The 25527-nt window shown below is 40.4% G+C and overlaps 1 protein-coding gene across 1 annotated transcript; it reads left to right on the top strand.

Moving 5' to 3' along the window:
* Positions 1-275: 275 nt before the first annotated feature.
* Positions 276-20636, top strand: LOC124132063 (protein orai-3-like). Its single transcript, XM_046495679.2, has 2 exons — positions 276-569; positions 14841-20636. The coding sequence occupies exons 1-2, from the start codon at positions 402-404 to the stop codon at positions 15330-15332; spliced, it is 660 nt and encodes a 219-aa protein (XP_046351635.1). The 5' UTR covers positions 276-401; the 3' UTR covers positions 15333-20636.
* The last annotated feature ends 4891 nt before the right edge of the window (positions 20637-25527 follow it).

Raw genomic sequence — 25527 nt, 5'->3', positions numbered from 1 at the left:
AGGTTTGTATGATCTGCAAAGTTTGATTTTATGTACAATTTAGATCGGAATCAAAGGCGAGCTGAACATATTTTTAACGATCGTTTCCTCCAAATTGAACTATTTTTTTAAGGTATTGCGTTTTCCTTATTCACCACACAATAAGGTTCCAGGGTAAATATGAATATTTAAGACAGCAACAATAGTATATTGAGTATCGCGTAAGACGACGTCCATCAGAAGCCGGTAATATTCTTATATATAATAAAAGTTGTCTGTCAGTCAGTATGCGGAAATAAGGCATGCGCCGGAGCTACGGTTTGTGTTTGTTTCGAGACGTGTTTACGTGTGAAATTGGGAACGGAATGATACCGAATCACATTTGACAGTCATTACATATACAATATAACCCCGCTCCCTTCATGCAAGAGCGCCCAAAAACCTACGAAGAGTGGCTCCTAAATACATACGTAGATCAGATGGCCAACCAACACACAAGCCAAGCGCTTTCGTGGCGGAGGTTATATCTGAGCCGGGCCAAACTGAAGGCCTCCAGTCGCACATCGGCCCTGTTATCCGGCTTTGCGATGGTAAGTCACACATATTCGTCCATTATTTGTTGTCGATCGCCTTATTGATCACCTCTGTCAGATGTTGCACGAACTGTGGCACAGCTTGATCTGAATGATGTGCATCATTATGACATCGTTGAATTTTCAATTTCATTGAAATATTTTAATTTGTTAACAATTAGATTCTATATCTAGATCTACCTAAAATACCAGTGCATTATTCATTAGACAGTCACATGTAATGTTAACAATATTTGTTTATATGTTTAAACTACCTTCAAATATCGTTGTTTCTAACCAATGAAATGTTAAGCATCAGTTCTGTCCATTTGATAAATGTACGTGCTAGTCAATATGATTCCGTAGTGAAAATATAGGCCTCGTGAAAATTATAACTAGATAATGTTTAGTATTGTATAAAATATACGTCCAAGTTGAAAGTTTTCCGTAGTAGAAATTTAAGGAATTGCGTGACATCAAATAGATTTATATGGCGATTTTATGTTCTGATTCTTGGCGATTCAGAATGAAAATGCATGTCTAATTGTTTATGCGAAAATCAATAGAGTGTTACCCCTGAGGACTCAACTGTGCTTGAAAAAAAGCATCGTCATTTGTTCCCTTACGCCACGGAAGAACATACCGTGGGATGGTACAAGATATATATTTGTTTATCTACACACTAATATCCAGCTTCGGTGTTTCACATTCTAACGTTGTGTTATTACGACTCATTTGAGTGTGAGTGTAACACGCCATGTCTTATCAGTCCACGGTTGTTCAAGTGTGTTACCACCACCCCCGTATCCCATGACATTTACCTATAATTCGACAATGCACGCAGCTGAAGCAAACAAACAGAGGAACACACAGGTTAATAAACAACAAAAACACCATTTACACGTGGTTATGACATTGCAATAATTCATCAAGAGAAATTGTACAAATTGTTTTCTACTTTTTCTTGTTCATGGTCCTTTCACAGTTACATGTTTTAATTCCCTGCAAAGTTACATTGCTTAAATTTTTTAAGCCTGTCAGTTGCTTTTTTACATTTAAAAAAAGACTTTTTTTCGTGTTATGTTTTGAAAATCGGACGTAGTTGTATAAGTTCCATCTATTTCTGCCATACTGTTTTTGTTAGGTATTTAATGATATGTAAGCGTTGAATGTAATTGTTTATGTAATTAGCTTTCTGTGCATCAATCTCTACTCGCATGGCATAGGGACTGTGAAGTATTTATGGAATTATTCAAACGAACAAATTTAATTTCTTTACGACCATGGAAGTGACGCCGGCTCAACTATTATCCAGGGTCTACATAAGCGGAAGCGCATGAACTACGTACTACATTCCAAAAGCAATGTATTAAAATACCAAACGATGAAAAATAATCAAACGCTTTCAAAAAGGTATTGCCCATCCCCGAGACGTACGATTATTGGACCGTGAAGTTAGGTTAGGAAGTCTAGGTTGTTCAAATTCTCGCTGGTCCTCGCTTGCTGTCATCGCAGGTGATAAAGATGAAATTTCATGTTGAGAGGTTTACTTTGTGAGACAAGGAGGCAGCTCTGTAAGCGTTAAAACACATATCTTATTCTTAGCGATACCACTAGTGAATAATAGGTGAGTAATCCTTTAACACAATTTAAAGAAACATGGATCTGGTTCTTTCCAGAAAAAGGAATTATTTAACGTATTTGCCCGACAGACTTATATTTCGTAAATGAGGGTCAATTAGACCTATAATACATAATCATCATAATGTGTTTGTGTACTTTATGGATTAGCGTCAATAATGTTTACGTTTCTTAATTTGAACACTTTTTGAAGATATAGGCTTTGTTGAACCACAGCTTCTGATTTGTGCTGGATATCTAATATATAAACTTGTGTTGTGTTGGTCATCCATTACAATACTTCGGTAGATTAATTTCCCTTAAACAAGTGTATACAGGGCATATACACAACACGTGGTACTTGAACGAAATGTACCATTCGTCAATTATTGCCTCCTATTATTGTCCCACAATGCACCACCTGTTTATCAGCAACATCCGTCATTGATAGTATGACACAGAAAGATGTTATGTAAAGAGACGGACAGCGCCATTTGACATGGCATGTTGTGGGATTGTATTAATTAATATGTGACACGTGACATTTCATGGTGACATAAGATGTTAGTCTTGTGACAGAAGATATTAGTCTTGTAACAGAGGAACACAGAGGAGTATCTTGGCTTTGTAGTAGAATTTATTTACTTTACTGTTGTATTAGTGGTATGTTGCCATGGTAACAAAGAATATACAGTGTTTCATGTTGTTTTTCAAGGAAGCGGTCTGAATGACATCCAAAATGTCCTAAAGATGGCTTTTAGATTTAATAATGACATGGCTGAATGTGCTATGACAACTTCATGTCATTTTAATGTCTCCGGTAGCATATGGGTACGTGTATATATTACTGCATATTGATAACTTTATCTATACGCTAGGCAGAATTTCCGTAACTATCGGAAGACATCAGCTGCGACAAGAAAGACTCGCTCCAGTTCCGAGCCAAAGGCTAAAATGATACAAGTTTCTCAACACGGTCTGTGTCTCTGTAAAGAAATCAACAAGTATTGTGAATGGGTGTGAATAGTCGACTATAACAGTTCATGCAATATAGCCTCAGGCCCGTGAAGATCCGGCGTAGAATAGATCCCCAGCATGCTTGCCGTAAAAGGCGACTATGCTTGTCGTAAGAGGCGACTAACGGAATCGGGTGGTCAGGCTCACTGACTTTGTTGATGCATGTCATCGTATCCCAAATGCGTGGATCGATGCTCATGATGTCAATCACTGGATTATCTGGTCCAGACTCGATTATTTACAGACCGCCGTCATATAGCTTGAATATTGCTGAGTGCGGCGTTAAACAACAACTACACAAACAAACAATATAGCCACAACAGGCTTTGTCTGAATGTCCCACTGTAGCACGCTGACTGACTATGTTGGGAACTGGGCGAGGCGACCTGGACACAAGGCATGAATAGTGTTTTATGCCGTGTCCTGCAGCTACTGATCTATAAACATATTTAATTATACCGACCACATACATCGATTCTCACAAAAGAAAATTTCAGTGGGTTTGTCTTCTCGAGATTCGAGCTGTTTGGTCGACGCGATTTGACATTTCAACACGCTGGCTCGTTTTGGTTTGAGTGTACTACATCCACAGTTGCATTGGTTCTGTATCTTTGATTAAGGCAATTAATGGTCACTTGTTTTAGGGATTCTATGGAGCCATGTAATGCAAATCCTGTCGTCCATATTTGGGAAACATGACTGCCTTTTTTGAAGACAGGTTTTTCAGTGCTTAACAGAAATTTGGTATTCACGAATACAGTGTATTCAATAATGAACATGTTCAATATATGAATACACAATGCCATTAAGAAAGTGGTCACATGTAGCAAACGTTATATAACACTTCCTGAGTAAAGTACAGATTCTAGGCTATTTGGGATTGAGTCCCATCCAGGATTCGAACCAACATTGCCAGAGTAAGGCAGCTAATCGCCAGCACACAAAGTCAGCCATCTAACCCACTCAGCCACCGAGGCTTCCACAAAAACGAAAGTCTGACAACTGGTAGTCTTAATCACGTATAGCTTGTGTACCCCTCTGACAAGTGTAAATTGGCACGGCTCCCATGGCCGAAAGCTATGAACACACAATGCCAATTGTAAAGTGGTCAAATGTAGCAGATGGCATATTTGGGATAACACTTTCTGAGTAAAGTTCTTGTACTTTTTTTGGGTTGAGTCCCATCCGGGATTGGAACCCACACTGCCAGAGGCATCTAATCGCCAGCACACAAAGTCAGCAGTCTAACCAATTCATATAATCAATATAATTTTAAGAGAAAATCAAACGGAAACGATTTGAACAGTTCCATAAGGTTCACGACTGCCGTCTTCATGTGTTGTCACGTGCACGAAAATAGTTCCAATATGGTTTCCTGTCAGTGCTGGCCGAGGTCGTCGTTGTGGACCGAGACGGGCGGAGTGGATACTGTTTACAATGTCACGTGTAAATGGTTCTTCTATGAAACGAACAAAATGAGCTTGTTTTTTTGTCGGAATGGGAGTGTGGCTGACGAGCATTGTTTCCTTCAAGGACGTTGAATCCAACCTGAATCATGCTTCCCGATGAATCGACATATATGAATCTTGAATTCATCCGAATTGTGTATTTTGCCTTGTCAAGAATCCGGGCGACACAGGAAGCAGTGAAAGGCGATACAAACATATGATTCCGAGATGCCGGCCTAAAGGTTCTAGCGAGATCACGACCCATTTTCAAACCACTTCCACCCATACGACAAAATGATATACCAATTTCAAAGGAGAAACAACACCATTGCAAGTAGTATTGGTTACTAAACTTGTCATTGGAACATATCCAGCCAATTAATAGTCAGTTAATCACTTTTTGCAGAGTTTAGGCGATAAAATGCTATGACAAATATTATTTGTTTAATTAGAAAAAAAGTTAATCATGCTAACAATGGTTACTAATTATTTTTGAAAAAGCACTAATTTTAAGCCCTAACTGCTTCAGTTTGTCGCTGGCCTCTGTTTGACTGGATGTCCCCTACGTCACGTGTGGGTGCTCGTACTATCAATCATGGGTTTGCCTGTTCCAGATCCGAACGCGCACTGCACGAGTCGTGATATAATGACACTCCTGTTCTTCTTTTCCGGATCGATCTACCACCCAAAATAGGTTTAGATTTTTCCATTACAAGTCTTTTTCGAATGGATTAGAAGAAAATATTAAAGTCGGTCCCCCAAAAGACATTAAATACATTGAAGTAATTATTATCGGTTGTATTATTAGTTCCAAGTGGCAGGATGTTTTCGTGATTCATCTAAACATCTAAACAGGACAAACGTATCTCTTAAGGACGGAACTCCGCTTGTATAGCAAGTCAACATCATACATTTTAGGCAGTATCTCAGACAATCGACACAAGCTAAACCAAGGGAAATCACACACACACACACACACACACACACACACACACACACACACACCACACACGAAGAATATATAGAGAGAAAGAGAGATAGAATCTAAAGATGAGCTGCATAATTTATATTAATATGTTATTAATATTATTATTTATTAATTCATAGTGTGTGAGTACAGATGTGTATGACCACATACCATAGTGACCTTATAGCTGTACAGTAGAGTACGTTTATAACGAACTGACGGATATAACGAACTGATTTTTTTTTGTCCCGACTATTTGCTATAGTTATGCTGTACATATGCTTTTAACGAACTACGGTTATAACAAACTAATGTTAGTGGTCCCATCGAGTTCGTTATAACCGTAGTTTACTGTGATCACTTCTCCCTGAAGTTATCATTGAAAGGGTTAACAATTCGCGTCGCGTCATTGTGCGAGGTGATTTACCCAGCCCGCTCTCTCGTCATGCATGAATAGATTAATGGCTGTTATCTGGTCAAAATGCTATACAATCTTTGACAGCGGGAACATGTTTGGTGTAAAATATTGTACCTATCTCTCCCCTGTTACACCGTGATCCGCAACTCCTGCAGATAGTGAAAGGTGGTCATTGCTGTCAGTTATCGTGTGAGTTCTCCAACTGGGTTGACCACCCTTATCCGTTACCGTAGATTATCAACAAGGGGTACGTTGTGAGTAGGATTCAAAAGTAGCCGAAGCATGGAGTAATCACGAGAATCTGCAGATTCCCGACGTAGAACCCGGAATTCCGAAGAAACGAGTTGATTATACTTCCGGAATTTAAAAGATTCGTGCCGTTTCTCCCTTACTTAAACCATGTTATGGTTGATGCGTAATTGTATACTTTTGCATAATTGCAGCGGAAGGAACTAACATTTTTAGTCCATAAGTCCTTATGATGATAACATAAAGCAAAACCCTTAAAAAGGCCAAATGTTAGTCTGTCTTACAGAACTGATACAAATGTATCAAATACAGCCCATGCAAGTCTATAAATTCTCTGGCTCCTTTTTATTAATTTTTTATTAAGATAATTTAACAACTGTTTTTTTCTGTACGATATGTTCATTTTAGAGACTAGATGTTAGTAGGCAATTGTCTACTGGTCCTTATGATACCTTAACTATTGGGCTGTTTGGCAAGGACTACATGACTAGTGCCAGTTTCTGACGCTGAATTGCCTGCAGTTGCCTCAGGTTTACAGGCTGAGAATGACTAGTTGATTCCTGGCTCATAACTGCAAGACCAATAGCGTGACGTCATCGTACTGATTTGACTAGAGCGAAGAACCTATTACACGTATACAGTTATGCGACATTGCTTGTTCATAATGTGTTGGTTTAACGTCGCTTTGAACAGTATTTCAGTCAGCTCAAGTGACACGGAATCATAGACGTCCATCACATTGGCGAAACCCACGGTCAAGGGGGTGGCGGCTTCTAAATAGCTTGTGTAAGGCGCTGAGAGCGCTGGGAAAATCACCAGCCACCACCAACGGATCGCGGCATGTATCAGATTCATTTGAACTGAACTTTATCCGCAGCATCAGAACACATTGCTTCGTCTTTGACACACCTCCTATTGCCTGTAGACGTTGAATTCAGCTTCCAAACCGAATTCTTCTAACAATAGTTACAATACATCAATGGACTCTTTTGTTGAACATGTTTTTAAATGTTGTGATGAGGATTGGAATGATCCGATCGTTACCTCACGAAGTATCCTCCGATGTACGTCAATGTCCTCGGAACACAATCGGAAGTGACAGACGCGACATTTGCCGACGCCTTCTAATCCGTGACGAGGCAGACCCCAAATTGACGCTCAGATTTTGAGTCGTAATCGATAATGCCGTGAAACAGTTGACAAAAGGCCTGTTTATAACAAGACGTCCAGGCATCTATTCATCGCTTTCACGGTGGGATCGGCGAGGATAATTATTGTTTTATGGCAAATCTGACACAGAAAATAGATCCGGGGTAGAATAGGTCTTCACCAACCCATGCTTGTCGTAAGAGGCGACTAACGGGATAGAGTGGTCGCTGACATGGTTGATGCATGTCATCGTATCCCAATTGTGTGCATCGATGCTCATGAAGTCAATCACTGGATTGTCTGGTCCAGACTCGATTATTTACAGACCGCCATCATATAGCTGTAGAATATTGCTGAGTGTGGCATTAAACAACAACAACAACAACAACAACAAAGACACAGTATATCATGACCCTTTCTTCTATTCCCATGTCCAATACTTCGCACTGCCTCGAGACATACAATATGTACTACCTGTATATTGTAGGACCCGAACACTTTTTTTCATCCGTCCATATGTTTCCAGTAAATATTTCTTTTATAAAACCCAAGCCCCAAAAATCCAGTATTTTGAGGAACAAACTGATTTTTTTAAAATACATGACGGGCTTTCCGCTGAATATTCAATAGCCTACTTAAATGGGCCGTGGACTGGTGAATGTATGTCATGGTGTATGCCCACTGAGGCGGGGGGAGGGGGCGCGGGGGTGAGTCGCGCATGAGTAGACGGTGGTGATTGTGACTGCAGAATACGGGTGCCTCAGGGGTCTCACCACTCTCACTGTGGGCTACTATAAATCGGCATCAGTCCGGACTAGTACAAGCAGCCACATACACACACATACACGTGCATGCACGTCGCTATATAAGTGCAATAATCTTGGACGCGACGTTAAACCCTATTTCACCTCACGGGGCTAAGCTGGTTGAGAAGTAATGACGGGTTTGTCAGCTGATGAAGCATCTAACATTGTGTTACATATACAACAAGGAGGGACTAGTATATGATTGAATCCCATGTGGACACACACACACACACGCACACACACACATGTGCATGCATCAATTGTGGCTTAGTGGAAATTGTGGAAACTCGAACCTCAAGATAATGACTAATCTCATTTGCAGAACATTAGTTAATACTGTTAACAACAGTCTGAGTTTATCATTCAAGTCATGCAACAGAGTGACAAGAAACCTTCACCAGGTCTGTACACAAGAACTGTGATTTGCAGCTATCCCTGTAATGTTACAAATCTCAGTATTTTCACTACTAATTCATCTGGTAGATGTTACAGTTGAATCTATGAAAAGGAAACATTTGAATAAGACTATTCAGATGGAAAGGTATTGCTTTATTAATTGTAATCAGTTGTGATATGAAAAGTTTGAACCATGACCTTAAATGACATCCAACAGAAGTTCCAAGTTTGATTGCAGAAAAAAACATGATGACCCCTTGTTTTGACAATTTTGCCAAACAAAATATACTTCCAAAAATATGGCATTAAAATTTGCACTCAGGTCTTAAGTCTTTTATCTACACTGGAATATTGCTGAGTGCGGCGTTAAACAACAAACAACAACCTACACTGGAAACAGCAACCCTATACCTAACCTGGCAGTGAGAGAGAAACTGAAATATGGGTTTGGGAAAAGTCCATTTTGCTGGCAACTAACATCATCATTGAATTTATATTTTTATCACGAACACACACACACACACACACACACTTGGTATATATTGAGGATCTCCCTCTCTCTCTCTCTCTCTCTCTCTCTCTCTCTCTCTCTCTCTCTCTCACACTCTCTCTCTCTATCTCTGTGACAATTGTACCTCCCATAGATCGTATCAAAGGTCACACTAGAGGTTCCACTTTACTTAACAATGGACTTCATCGTCTACCTCATTACCAGAACAGTGTTTACAAACTCTTTCATGTTCAGGGGTTTCACGTCGTGAAAATCGGTGTCTTACTGGGAGATCGACCTTTGTGATAACAGTATAAATTGTTTTGATGTTGCCTGCAGGCAATGTGATGTTATTAGGGATTAAAACACTTGGCTAGTTGAAAAGTGCAACTGTGTTCCGAAGAAATGTAATTTACTCAAAATACTCCATGTGATCTCCTGAGACTTGTTTTGACATAAAGTACAGCTTGCAGGGTGCGTTTTTAAACAATCGGTATGTGCGGAGCCTATTCCCTTCAGATTGGCCATTGTCATTCCATAATTCAGAAAAAAAAACAATCACAGCAATCTATTCACAGAAAGTATTCTTTTGCACAAACAAAATCCTCTGAGAAATACAAATAGATCATTTATAGGCAAATGCAGATTTTTTAAACATTTAACAGACCTGGTTTGCCGTTGTACAAAGCGATCTTTGCGCTAAAGTGATCTTAACTCGCATACCTTAACACGGACTTAAGACAGGTCTAGGATTGTTTTGTGGAACGGCAACCTGATTGTACCAGAGTCTTACCCACCGCACTGACCACTCTCTGCTGTTGATACTGGGTATCCTGTTATTCGCCAGAACCTAAGAACAATTCACCACGGACTGCCAAAGTTGGTGTTTTTCTGCCCGCTGCTAAAATTGGTTGGTTGGTTGTTTAACGCCGCACTCACCCGTTGATGTTGGCTGGTTGGTTGGTTGCTTGCTTGCTCGCTTGCTTGCTTGCTGGCTTAACGCCGGACTCAGCAATATTCCAGCTATATGACGGCGGTATGTAAATAATCGAGTCTGGACCAGACAACCCAGTGATTGATATCATGACCATCGATCCACGTCATTGGGATACAATGACATGTATCAACCAAGTCAGCGAGCCTGACCACTCGATCCCGTTAGTCGCCTTTTACGACAAGTATTGTCACCTTTTACGGCAAGCATGGGTTGCTGAAGACCTATTCTACCCCGGAATCTTCACGGGTCCGCTGCTAAAAAGAATCTCGCTGCACGGTTCTGAACTGCGTTAATGCAACCAGACTGACGTGTTCCCGAAACGACATCTCCGTATGAGAGGATGGGTTGAACCAACTTATCATACAATTTATGGAAAACTTTATAATCCATGCCACCAACCGATTTAAATTTACAAAATATCACACCCAGTGCTATCTTAGCAGATTTAGCTGGGTTTTTTTTGCGGTAAAATTTAAATCGAGATTTTCATGCAGCAACAATACTTATATGTACTACTGTATTCAACGTGGTTGTTGCCTAATGTAAACAGAACAGGGGCGGTGATGTACAACTTTAGTCTTTTTAATATTAATCAAAATTCGCAACTCGAACACCAACTGGCAACACAGTCTAACATACACTGTAGAGACTGTTCGTTTGGGGCAATAAGAGCAACATCATCAGCATAACACAGAGTACTCAACATAGCTCCATCAATCATCATACCGCAGTGTAGACTGTCTATTGCATTTGCTAAGTCATTAATATAATGTGAAGCCCATTTCTGGTGTCCCCCCGTCGTGATATTGCTGGAATATTGCTTAAAGCGGCGTAAAACCACACTCACTCACTCACTCACTCATTAACATAAATAGAAAAAGTGTAGGTGACAACACACACCCCTGCCTGACACCAGAGCTGACAAATATATTCGTGAAACTGTCATTAATACGCACAGGTGAGCAAGTGTTTCCACTTATACCGAGTTTCATCAAATTATGCCATAACATTCTCTGTTTACCTTATCAAAGGCTTCAATGGCATCAATGAAACAAACATGTTGATAGTCTGGACAATAGTCTGTTATTAACTATTGAAAAAGGTTATAAATATATTCATGGGTACTTAGTGATGAGCGGAATCCGTTTTGGACTTCGGAGAGTAAATTATTATCTTCTAAACATCTGATTAGACGCATGTTTATATGGGAAGACATGTTACGGGGTACGGATAACAATTAAATACCTCTATAGCGTACAGGATCTCGCGGATTACTGACAGGTTTGTTGATGGGGGAAAAGTATACTACTTTGTCATAACTCAGAATACACACCAATTTCAAAACAAACTGTAATTAGTGTAAATAAAAACTGTAGATAAGTTTTATTCTTTTGTGGTGCAGCTGGGAGCAAAACTCAAAGGGACCACTAATATTAGTTCGATATCTAATACAACTGCTCGGTCAGTAGACACATGGCCATTGACCTCAATCTCCCACGGGATAACTCTTGTTTATAATGCATTTGTTTCCACATCTATAATTTCAAACAATAAATACCCCCTCATAATCAACCGTTGACATTTTATGTATAAAATATGTAATATTGATTATTTTGTTTTTGTATGTGTCTACAGGAATGTAAATTATGTTTGTCTGTATATATGTATATATAAATCATAATGTCTTGTCTTTTAAAATTGCATCTGTCCCGTAATGGAACGTTTCTGCAATAAATATTATCTTATCTAATGCCCCTTCTGTTCTGGTCGTAGACATAATATTCTTCCGATTTACTTTTGTGAATTCCCTAGCCATGACAAATTCTGATAGTTACTATATGTTGTAACTCCCCCTTACTAAAATACCTTTCAAAGTACAGTAAACTACGGTTATAACCAACACGCTTATAACGAACTGACGGATATAACGAACTTACTTTTTGGGTCCTGACTATTTGCTGTTGTTATGCTATATATATGCCTATAACGAACTACGGTTATAACGAACTAAAATTAGTAGTCCCTTGTAGTTAATACACTTTATATTATTGTTAGATTATGGTGGTTGCCTCCATGCTGTGTTATGTTAGACCACCTATGTGATCCGTAGAAAAAAATGTTTGGATGATTTGAAACGCTATCCTGGGCCGGCGTCCCTGCACGCACATAGACATCATCAAACTGCTTCTATACATGTATGTCTCTGACAGGAGAAGCTGAATAATTGTTCCCCGGACTTCCAACATCTCCAGCCAACAATTACTTTGAGTATTTATCCCGATATAGCGACCACCATGTCCGTCCGTCCGTCCGTCAGCCGTCCGAATTCTGTTTCCGGAGCAGAACTCCAAAACCGTGAACTATTTCTTTTTGAAACGTGCTGCATAGATCAGTCTAGTGGAGAACTGGTGCCTTTTGATGATTTGGAATTTTTATTCTTTTTTATTTTGTTTTATTTTCATTATTTCTCATGATGAAAAAATGTTGTTGTATTTTGTTTCCGGAGCAGAACTGTAAAACCGTTCAGAATTTCTTCTTGAAACGTGCTGTATAGATCAGTCTAGTGGGGAACTGGTGCCTTTTGATGATTTGGGATTTTGTATTTATGTTTTCATGACGACAAGTTTGACTTTTACTGAAAATGAGGGTAGTGCATTACACAACAATTAGAATATCCGTTCGCTGGTTGTTATTCTTCAGTAGTGAGTTCCATGAGAGAAATATGAATGTAAAATGTATAATTCCTCAGTCACATCACACGTAATCCCACTGTCACAAACTAATTTGCATATCACGTGATCGGAACCTGTGTAATTAATTACTAAGTTCGTGTGAGAGGTGACGTGCCGTCACAGCTGGCTTGCCCGTGGCAGAGGTTTCTCGTATCTTGTTCTCCCTCGGGGTTAGATATCACCCGTATTACCTAATGTGAACATTTCCAAATTCTCATTTAGATTTCTAGATAGAATGGAGGTGGTGATTGTGCAAAAAAAAACAATTTCGTCCTCGATATTTCATTACAGGAGCACTGTCCATGTTTTAGAGAATCACTATCTCTAACAAACCCGTGACGATCCGGGTTAGACTAGGTCTTCAGCAGCCCATGCTTGCCGTATTTTAGGTGAATATTACTTGAGCGCGTTCACGCTCCAGTCGCTCATAAGGATAGTTTTTTCCATACTGAAAGGCAACAGGCCCATAGTACAATTCTGTTTTCGGGAGTAGTTACAGATCCGTTTAACAGGTCATATTCTAATTAACATAGCATGATAAATGAACATTGATAGATTTTTTAGAGTATCTTTATCAGTTGTTAACATGAGCGTTATAATCTTTTGTTGAGTGGGCTGTACATAAAAAGGCAGATCAATATATTTTCTTCTTAGGTGGTCGTATTTTGGACAAACTTACAGAAAATGAAACTCAACTTCAATCACATTTAAACCACATTGATCACATATTCTCAATTCACTGGCTCTGTTTCTGTGTCTGTCTACTTCGATGTTAAGTCTATGAGAGCTGCATCTAAATTGTGCTAAACTTATTCTAAACCTTTTAAAACTGATATCAAACAAATAGTATTCTGGGGAAATATGTCTTAAAAAGCTTGTAATAATTGCATATTTCTGAACTTAAAACATGCGATGACCATTTTTGTAAGTATATATCCTTAAGTCTTTGGCGTATACCTACTAAAAACGAATCGATTGTTTGGTTCACATTGATTATGCCAAACATACCCATAGCCGCATTCATTTAAAACGACTTTACATCATATACCCAATTGCGGATTCCATGTTTTTCATACAATAACATCATATTGTAACATTTTCTAGGTAATCTATCAATAGGCATCTTAAGATTCTTGAACCAATACTTGAGAATTCTAACATGTTGAAATATGTAAAGTGGTACACGCCCACATTCACCATATACCATAACACTTGATGTACAGTTCTTTACGCCAAGGAATCGTTTACAAGCATATAGATGGGCCAGTTCAATAGTTATGTATTCAGTATGACCCCATACCTCTGCTCCATATAAAAGAATTGGAGTAATTTTTGTATCAAATATTCAAAAAAAGGTTTTATATGAAAGATCAGGGAAATTTTTTAAACTATGTAAGATTCTAATTGGCATTTTTTTTGCCTGCGTTTCTGCGTTACTGGTGTGGTATTTCCACGATAATCTGCCTGTGACAGCTTGTGACAGTCGCTTATAACAAAGGCCTATTGTCACAGACTTCAAGCATTGTTTTCTTTTCATGGAGGTATCAAAACGTCTACATGTCAACCGCCTCCGTGGTTTAGTGGTAGAGCGTCCGCCCGGAGAGCGGAAGGTCCGGGGTTCGATACCCGGCCGCGTCATACCAAAAGACGTTAAAAGTCGGTACTTGTTGTTACCCTGTCTGGCGCTCGGCATTAAAGGGCTAAAACAAGGACTGGTCGGCTCGGAGTTAGTATACTGTGTCTGAGTGGGGTATTCATGTTAAACTGCGGCATGGTATCTCAGTGTGCTAGCACTATAAATCGGCATCAGTCCGGACTAGTACAAGCAGCCACACACACGTGCATGCACGTCGCTACATAAGTGCAATAATCTTGGACGCGACGTTAAACCCAATTTCACCTCACCTTCTACATGCCATCTTCAAGTCTTGAATGTTTAGTTGGCTTGTTTTGTCACTCACTCGCTCACTCACTCACTCACGTTGTCTTTCATTTCCCAGGTAGCCATGGTTGAAGTCCAGATCGACCCCTCCAACGGGCAAAAAATCCCGGACTTCGTCCTCGTCATCTTCGGCATCTGTACGACACTGCTAGTCACCGTCCACCTCATGGCGCTCATGATCAGCACGTGCATTCTCCCGAACATCGAGGCGGTGAGCAACGTCCACAACGTAAACGCCGTGCAGGAGTCTCCCCACGAGAAGATGCGATGGTCCATCGAAGTGGCATGGGTGTGCTCTACAGGACTGGGGATTCTCCTCTTCCTGGCCGAGATCGCCATCTTGTCCTGGGTAAAGTTCCTCAACGTCAGTAAGAACGCTGCCATCGCCTCCACCGTCATTGTCATCCCCGCGGGGATTCTGTTCATCGCGTTCTCATTGGTGTTCTACAAGAAACTCATAGCCCATAAGTACGAGAGACATTCAGAAGGGTTGCGGGAGATAGAGACTTTAGCTACGGCCTTGGATACCTCGGACTTGAACAATGTATAGAGAGGTTGGTCTGAAGAAAATTGTGAATTTCATCGTTTTATCGAATCCAGTCCCTGATTCTTGTTGGGGAACTCTTTTCAGCATTTATTTTGTTGTTTTTATTATTATTATAGTGCACCCTCGATTGTCCAGTGTATCATATCTCATATTGGTAAATACCCAGGACAAATTCGCCCCATAGCTTCGTTTGGGAAAGGACCTGCCAACTCTATCACTCCCATTTCTAACTTACATTAGCACAGAATTTCCCTCGCTTGTGAGAGTCGTTTGATTGGACGGCTACTTATAGCGTCGTGCTACTGGAATCGGGTTCAAAACGAAGCAGTGGTAATATATGGGTCCAGGGTATATATCAGTATAGAGGAGAGATATACTACCCAGGATTATCGAGGATGATCAAAGTGTGGCTGTGGCAGTGTGCGATATGGAGCCAATTGTGTTGTCAAACAACCAGGGCATGAGAAACGGCTGATGATATTGATATTGCCTTGCTGGATCATTGTGATAATTACATATTCATATATATAAATCAACATCGTTGAGACGTATATTCTGAGCGACAGTTTAGCTCGGTGCGTGGTTGGACAAATTCTGGACTCATAGTGAAAGGCTCCTTCACGACAATCAGTTTCTCATTCACGGCAATAAGGGTCGTAGCTCTGACTTAAACAGTATGCCGCTGTATATCATTTTAGGGTACGTGTCAAATTTGCAAATATGTCTTAAACTTAATCATTTAAAAGGAAAATGACTCCTTGAAAGTATGTTATTGCAAAATATTTACTGGTGGATCCGTAAACCGAAAAAAAACCCATAACGTACATTCAAATACACAGAACAGGTTTCACCCGTGCACGTGGGAATCAATCTGGTGCTCGCACCCAACCAGGTGGGGTCGGGTAGCCTAGTGGTAAACATTATTGTGTGTCAAACGGATTTCTGTTGCCCCCTGCCAATATGTTGCTGGAATGTTGCTAAAAGCGGCGAGGCGATTGACGGGGTCGGGTGGTCAGACTCGCTGACTTGGTTGATGCATGTCATCGTATCCCAATTGCGTGGATCGATGCTCATGAAGTCAATCATTAGATTATCTGGTCCAGATACGATTATTTACAGACCGCCGTCATATAGCTGGAATATTGCTGAGTGCGGCGTTAAACGACAAACAAACAAAAGCCAAAAGCAGAGCGGAAAAGTATTTTGACTCAACTCGCTTCAACCACTAAGCTACACCCCCCCCACCCCCGGCGAAACACACACGCACCGAGCGAGAGCAACACGGGGAAACCGATCGGTAAAGATAAAATATTTCACTTCTAATTGCGATCCACCTTTTCCAAATTCACAATGACTTATCAACGTGGTGCTGTTAGTTCGGAGTTGTGGGAACTCGAATCATGTTACAAATCTGTGATGGTGACGTCAAGGTCGAATTGAGCGAGGGAGACTTTCCCTTCCGTTTGCCTGTCAGCGTCACGTGACGCTATTAATGTTTGACGTTATTCATGTACCCATGATGTAGCTGACAAATTAGCTATCTGTTTTTGTACCGACCATACAGGGGTCGTCTCAAAATCTGTATTGGTCTTTATTTAACATGCGCTTTTAGTATTTAATCTATAAGCTTCTGTTGTTCGTGATTTGATGGAATCCTTGTTTTGATAGATGTACAGTTCTTTGTACATGAAATGGTACTTGGTACCACTGCGGTGCAGTCTTTGTCCTGCAGACAGCTTCACGGATTCTTTGACTGCAGCAAGTACTGTAACAACTCGTGTACGGCGCAATCAAAATACACTTTTGTTCTAATGGGTTTGTACGGAGAGAGAAAAAATCAAAACCATGTGCTCGATTGTAAAAGAACAAATAAGAAACTAAATAAAAGAATGGTCGACAGGATTAAATATAAACAAGTTAAATGCAAGCGTGTCAGCGTTTCTTCCTTGTCGGTTTATGATGAAAGAAAACAGACAGTTCTTCGCCACCAAAAATGAGGAGCTTGTCTTTTCTTTGGAAAGAGACAATTCACATATGTGACTCTTCGGTCCGCGGGTCTGTCGTAATTAGGGCCGAGATAAGCCCCGCAGCCTAATCTTAGGACCACATGATTCTTTCATATTACTATGGGTGATATTAAGTTAATATTAACCAAAGTTATGATAAAATGTGTGATCCTTATCTTTTGTTGCGTAATACATCATCAAGAAATACACAATTCTGAAAATTTCGTCAGTCGTTATGTATACCTGGAATATGTGTTATATTTATTTGGAGTGTGGTCTGCTGGCAATATTGACAATCTCTTGGTGACATATATATGCGGTATGTTATCTAAAAGCAGCATGTTACATTGTATCGACCTCTCGTTGTATAACACTACATAACCACTTATGGAATATCATAATAGATGCAAGAGAGTGAAGACTCCACACCAAGGATGAAATCAATGACTGGGTGACTGCCTAGCAATGTGGAGTTACGTATCGATGCGCACACCACCAAAGTACCCATGTCACAAAACCAGTTTAAAGGGCGAGTAATGTCACCACAGTATCTTTACGGAGTATAATACCTATAAAGGCATTCTTAGTAACAAATGCTTGACCAAAACTATATTTGAAAAAGGGTAATAGCGTAAACAGACGATAAAAATGACAATACAAGGGGAATAACCTTAGTGGGGTTAAAACGGGTTCCCTGTGATTGACGCGCTGTGCAACGATCATGACGATCGGGTCGACGCCCAGTCTGCCTGCTTCCGCCACACATTTTGTAATACATTATGCTGCTCATCCATTTGATTCCACAACTTATGTCACCTTAGTAACAACACTGAAGTTGCCTTCAGTTGTTTACTCGGGAGATTATTCCCCGACAGGTACTTATTGTGTGGAATAGGGCCGAGGGCAGCTGGTGTTTTAATTCCCAAATTGGATGTTAGTAATAAAACGACCCGTGAAGATCCGGGGTAGAATAGGTCTTCAGCAACCCATGCTTGCCGTGGATCGATGCTCGTGATGTCAATCAATGGATTGTCTGGTCCATACTCGATTATTTAAAGACCGCCGTCATATAGCTGAAATATTGCTGTGTACAGTTAAACAACAAACAAAAAAAGTAATAAAACGCAAGGTACCGATCAAAGGTCGTTGCACAGATTCAACAATGCAATGTTGTTATGTTTGTAGGATAACAGAAAATGCAGAAACAGTATATGTATAAACATAACAGCCAATGAAAACAGATGTTACCGCTGCGCCGGTAGCTTGAGACCACCACCCCGAAAAAAGTTTGTTTTCGAAGCCGATATTGAATATTATGACTTTCTCTCTCTCCCGGAAATGTCAACAGTATCTAGGAAAGTTGATAATCGCAACAACATCGCAATGACGTTGTAACTTTACTGGCCCTTTAACGAGTATGTCATTCCGTCTATGTTTTGGAGATTTCCCAACATCGTGAGATCCTTCTTTTAAAGGCGTATATCAAACGTTATTGCCGGAGCGTGTATTTCCCGTTTCGTTGTTTCGTTCTTTTTCACCATACATGTCACACAGTATTATTTTTTGTAATGTTTTCAACTTGAAACTGTTTCTACTGTTCGAACTTTAAATATTTGCGTCAAGGGCTGTGGGGTAGCCTAGTGGTTAAAAGCGTTCGCTCATCACGCCGAAGACCTGGTTCGATTCCCAAATGGGTACAATGTGTGAAGCCCATTTCTTGTGTCCCCCGCCATGATATTGCTGGGATATTGCTAAAAGCGGCGTAAAACAATACTCACTCACTCGTCTTGAGTGACACACGATCAGCCCTACGTACTCCATACTTATTTTAGTGGCTCTTGTCCGTGACAAGCACGTGGTGCTAGGTGACTCTGAACTCAAGGTGTCAATACTGTTCGTATACAGAATCATTCTATTTCGTAATGACACAAAACGTGTTTGTTTCATAAACAAATATGGCAAGACGCGGGAAGATGCAGGTATTCAGGGCTGAATGGTTTCCGAGGTAGGTTGATCGTTTACCTCAGCACACCTTTTGTAGACGAGTAGGAAACGTTTTGTCCTTACCAGACACCTTACGCATCTCAAGATGTGTATAGTTTCAAAACTATATTATTCTCTTGACAAACAAAACTCAATGCATTTGCACTCCCCGCCCTATATGTGGGCGGTGCAAACCGACTTCCTTCAAGCATACATCTGTGGAATACTTAATGGGCGGCCACCGGTACAAGATTCCCTGTGTGAAGGATGCTTTGACATTTGACCCGTTAAATGGTTAATCCGGACAATACCATTTTCAGTTATGTAACTGGTCCGGATTAACGAGTCGTTGCGGGGTAATGTTCCTGGTCTATTTTTAGACGTTTATTACAGCGTCGTGGGGTTTCAACATATTGTAACTTTAGACGCGACATCGACTCAATGTACTTAGCTAAACTCCCGCCTACGTGAAGAACCGCTCACCCGTGGTCACTGGAGCAGGGAATCTAAATCGTCAAGTGTTTAATCGTTTCTTATGAAACTAACCACTATAGTCTTTTGTTTCTCGCATTAGTCTGGTTACCATGATAAGCGGCAGATTGTAGCCCTTACGACGTGCTCGTGCATGACTTCTGCGCATCGGAAGGGAACTTTTTTTGTCTGGGATCTTAATGGTAGACGATATTTAGTATCCGCAATGAAACTATTTAAAGATTTATTTTTGGAAATGTTTTAATGTACAATAGAAAAAGAACCAAGAGGATTTCTTTCTTTTCGGAAACGGACAGTGAAGAAATCTAGACTTGCCAAAGTAGTCTACTCGTCTTGCTTGGGGAAATTGGGATATATTTTTTCAGTCAGTATGAGAGACAAAAGGGCGGGTAACTCTTAGCACATTAAAATGACACCACCACACCCATTACAGTGACATTTAGTGTGAAATTTTAAAGGTTTAAGAAATGTATGTGTCATTGTCTGGTCCATGTTGTTAAATGTAAGCCATGTAAGTGACTAAACAGTATTTATTAATAACATAACCAGAGGGTTATTTTTTATTTGAAAGTTTCAGACGCCAATAATTTCTCCGTAATAACCCAAAGCTTGTGTTGTTTATTTCCACCAAAAAACTGCTCGCATTCTTTCAGCTCCCTGTCTTACCACTTGACTACTGGTGATTTTGTTTGAATTTTCAGGTATTTGTACTGTATACAATTCCCATTGATACAACATGTATATTTTTATATTACTCTTGTTATTGTTACCGTTGTTCATTGTGCTAATTGTTCAGAAGACTTCAATAAAAACTATTACCTCAAAATCGTGTCCTTTATATAGGGAGTAAGAGGCAACAAACGGGATCGGGTGGTCAGGCTCGCTGACCTGGTTGATGCATGTCACCGTATCCCAATTGCGTGGATTGATGCTCATGGTGTCAATCACTGGATTGTCTGGTCTAGACTCGATTATTTACAGACCGCCGTCAAATAGCTGAAATATTGCTGAATGCGGTGATGAACAACAAACGACAACTTTATAGCGAACTGGATTTCGCTGTGGAGAGTTGTGGTACTTTGTGGTGACAGGATCTGCTGATTCGCCAAATATTCCAAGTGGTGATATGTAAGCCGACAAACCTGACACAGCTAGAACTGAAATACTCAAAGCTGTGTTAACCAAAATTCACTCACCCATTCATTCTTCTCCCTTTGTCTTTATTAAGAGGTGAGGTGAAATTGGGTTTAACGTCGCGTCTAAGATTAGTGCACTTATATAGCGACGTGCATGCACGTACGTGTGTGTGTGGCTGCTTGTACAAGTCCGGACTGATGCCGATTTATATTGCTAGCCCACTGAGATACCATGCCACAGTTTAACATGAATACCCCACTCAGACACAGTATACTGACTCCGAGCCGGCCAGTCCTTGTTTTAGCCCCTTAATGCCGAGCGCCAGACAGGGTAACAACAAGTACCATCTTTTATCGTCTTTTGGTATGACGCGGCCGGGTATCGAACCCCGGACCTTCCGCTCTCTGGTCGGACGCTCTACCACTAGACCACGGAGGCGGTCTCTTTATTATGAGAAGAAATGTATCAACAGTTTGTTGATCACGAAACTGACAGTGGATATTACAGATCCTTCTTAGATGATCTTGTTCATCACCCACACGTCAAAGCTTAAAGAACTCGATGTGTATCATTATAAACCTTTGAAGTTTCCCTCCAGAAAGTACAATACCGAGTACGTCCATCTTGGATTACCTCCCCTGACTTCCTCTGCTTCAAGCTCCTCACAGCGATAGTACGTTCCCGGAGCTCTCTATACTACCGAGAGTGTAACGAAGGTGTCACGCGCTGGGAAGGAGCTTGCCTCTGCTTGAACTGACACAACTCACGCAAGGCTCTATTTGGAATTTGGAAAATGTTTATTTCTGTCAATTATAGGTTTCAAATCACAATAGCCACCTCTGATTGAAACAACTGGTTTGAAGGTCATAACACTGAAGCTAAGATTAATAGAAAGGTCTTTTTCTCAGTCATTGTTTCAAATTCAATTCAGCGGGGTCAGCTTTGTAAAGCTATAATTTTCAGTATCATACAGGATCTTAACTCTTAACTAGGACGGCTTAGAGAACACTGGTGATGGATACTGTTTATATTGACAACAATGTAAGATGTAAGCATGTAACGCCCAAACTGTACGTCAGCCCCGAATTAAATAAGTACAGTTTGATTACATCAGCGGGCTCGTAAGAGGCGACTAACGGGATCGGGTGGTCAGGCTCGCTGACTTGGTTGATGCATGTCATCGATCCCAATTGTGTGGATCGATGCTCATGATATTAATCACTGGATTGTCTGGTCCAGACTCGATTATTTACATACCGCCGTCATATAGCTGGAATATTGTTGAGAGCGGCATTAAACAACAAACAAACGAACACAAGATGTAAATGGATCTGGGAAAATAAATATAATACATTGGATAATTGAAGATGGTTGCAAATGTTACAAGTTGAATCAGCTGTGCTTTGAGTCGTCTGTTAACGCTATTGCTTAATTGATAATTGTTGTTGAATATTCCTGACTGAATCTTACAGCATGCTGGTTTGGTCTGTTGGACGACGTTGTCCAAGGTTTCCCCATATTGGGTGACTTGTTTCCGCCTGATGCTAGTGCTATTGTCTTTGTTTTGTTTGTCTTATTATTCTCCACCATCGATATAGATGGCACTTCACACACACACAGACTCAGAGTCCGGCGTTAGGCCAGCAAGCAAGCAACCAACCAACCAACGAGCCAACATCAACGGGCGACAATCCCAAATATTCAACGCATGTTTGAAAGGCGAAGTGCGTCGTTGAGTTTAACCTGAATAATGAATAGTAAACGATGTGTATGTGATGTGTTTTTTATTTCGCAAATGTAGGCCACCCGGCGCATAACTCACAATATATTGATGAAAAGTCCGCCTTTGTAATTCAGTGCATTAAAATCAATATAGATTTCTAAATTGTCAACATATGCTATTAATTGACATCATTATTTTTTCAATCCATTGTTTTCTCAAATTGAAACCATGAAATATGTCTTCACATAGAACAATATCTATTTGAACATGCAGTCACCTCCAACAGTGCGTTGCATTGTGAACTGAACGAGATATTTAGATATTTATTTGATGGAAAACGTGGTGGCACGTGGCCCTGTGCACAGCGCACAGGTCACAAATCAGGTGAAGTTAAGCAACGTCGGTCTCGGAGAGTCCTTGGATGGGTGACCACGTTCAGCAGCTTGACTCCTGAGAGTTTCTAGGGCTTCGGTCCTGCCCCACACTGAAGCACATGTACCACATGTGGTGTCTCCTTAGGCAAGTGACTTTGTCAGAAATGTGCCTCTGTTCACCCAGCAGTGAGGGGGTAGGGTAATAATGGTGGAACGCTTTGAGCATTAACTGCTAGCGCATTATAAGTTATTATTATTATACATACTTTAAATGTATATATACCATATCAAAGTTATTCCAACAAAGGTGTAAGCTCCATGCTCTTGCCGAATCCACTTAAATTAGAAGATTTGATATATCAATGTGCAGCAATGTAAGTGTAAACACACCCTCTACTATCCAGCGTATCTTAAATGGGTACTAGAGTGAGCTGGGTTTAACGCCGCTTTTAACAGTATTCCAGTTATATCAGTGTCAGCTTAATGTGGGAGGAAAGCCCAAAGTGATGCAGGTCTCAGACGTTTACCACTTCGGTGAAACCCATGAGCACGGGTATGGTGCTGCCAAACCTAGAAACATAATCGGGGCGAACTGGGATTCGAACCCACAATCATAGGTTTCTGGCGATCCCAAGGGACGCAACTCTGCGCAGCGAATCGCGGCGCCTCAGACGACTGGGCCACCCGTGCCCCCTTGTCATACTGGAATGACGATGTGATCCACTGGTAATGGAGGCGGGAAGGCTTTCTTTACCTCACAGTCCTTGCGAAGTAATTCGGGGATTTCGAGTATCATGTTACCTGTCTGTTAATCTAAACAACTTTTTTTGCTAAAAATCGAATACATACACATACATACGTACATATACATACATATACATATCTAAATGCGGCATGTATTTATTTATTTTTATACAATGGAACATTTGTTAAAGATATTTAGTTTATTGGCAGCAGTTAATAAACGATAATGGATGTTTTGATTTTGAATAAAGGGCGGGAGCTATAAAATATCACAAGACTGGGATATTGACATACAAAAATATTGGTTTACATCAAAATCATAACGAGTACCAAAACTTATAGAAAAAATATGATTGATACTTCACGAGCTATAACCAACATGTGATGAATATGCCAGTAACATGGAAAACGACCCGTGAAGATCGGATAGAATAGGTCTTCAGCAACCCATGCTTGCCGTAAAAGGTGGACTATGCTTGTCGTAAAAGGCGACTAACGGGATCGGGTAGTCAGGCTCGCTGACTTGGTTGATGCATGTCATCGTATCCCAGTTGCTGGTCATGGTGTCAATCACTGGATTGTCTGGTCCAGACTTGATTATTTACAGACCGCCGTCATTTAGCAGGGATATTGCTGAGAACAAAAAACAACCAAAAAACCCAAAAAAAACAACCAAACAAACAAACATGGAAAATACCATACAATATTGAAGTAGCTCATGATAAATCAATCTTGTTACATAAAATAAAAGTTTAAAAATCTGTTTCCACTATTACTTGATGGAATGTTTTGCTAGATTTGGAGATTTTGTTACCACTCAGAACCGTTGCTAAATCCGTTGCCGAAGACCCGGGTTTGATTCCCCACATGGGTACAATGTGTGAAGCCCATTTCTTGTGTTCCCCGTCGTGATATTGCTGGAATATTGGTAAAAGCGGCGTCAAACCATACACACCCCTTGAACTAGCACCACAGGAATATAAAATTTCGTATGAGCAAAACAGTTTCTGTGACTGTGACAAGAGACGATGTGTTGTCAAGTTGCATTTCTAACATGACCAAACATAATGACCACAGGAGATATTAAGATACACATGCAAACACCCTTTCTGTATAATTCAATACTACACATGTGTGGAAGAGAATATAAGGATGTCAACTTCTTTATTATGAGGAACACAACGTTTCTGAGTATATGCTTACTCCTTCATCATTCACCTGATAATGAGTAAGCATATGCTCAGTGGTCCTCATAATAAAGAGGTTGACATCCATATATTCTCTTCCTTACGTGTGTCCCTTCTAAATTCCTTTCAGAGACTTTACACATGTGTGATTTTCAAAAGGGGGTTCGAACCCCCTGAATCCCCCCTAGATCCGCCCCTGCAATGGCAATACTTTTGCAAGTTCCACTGTGCCTTGTTCAAGAGTTAAATGGAATAACAAGTGTATGGGATTGGCTACGGGTAGTAATATATCTTTTAGTACTCAATCCTTCTGGTTGTCGGGACTGCTTTATTTACTTGAAGGGACTTGTTTTTCGTTAACGGTATAATCCAATTTATGATCATATAGTTTAACAAATGGGGTAGCGGGGCGCCTTCATCGTCAACATCGGAAACTGACGCAAAATAATACTTGAGAGCCACAGCTTTATTAAAATCGAAAATGCTTCAGGTACTTTGTTGTTATGAGTGACCAGAGGCGGGATCACGGTGAATCTTTAATCACGTGAAGTG

The sequence above is a fragment of the Haliotis rufescens genome, unplaced genomic scaffold (genome assembly GCF_023055435.1).
Source record: "Haliotis rufescens isolate VD_foot unplaced genomic scaffold, xgHalRufe1.0.p SCAF_15, whole genome shotgun sequence".
Taxonomy (NCBI): Eukaryota; Metazoa; Mollusca; class Gastropoda; order Lepetellida; family Haliotidae; genus Haliotis; species Haliotis rufescens.
Note: the sequence above shows the minus strand (reverse complement) of the source record. Positions and strands in the feature narration are given on the sequence as shown.

Excerpts from the sequence above, each read along its gene's own strand:
- LOC124132063 (XM_046495679.2), top strand. The coding sequence starts at position 402 with ATGCAAGAGCGCCCAAAAACCTACGAAGAGTGGCTCCTAAATACATAC. Across the intron at positions 570-14,840 it reads TGTTATCCGGCTTTGCGATG|GTAGCCATGGTTGAAGTCCA; the intron begins GTAAGTCACACA and ends TTCATTTCCCAG.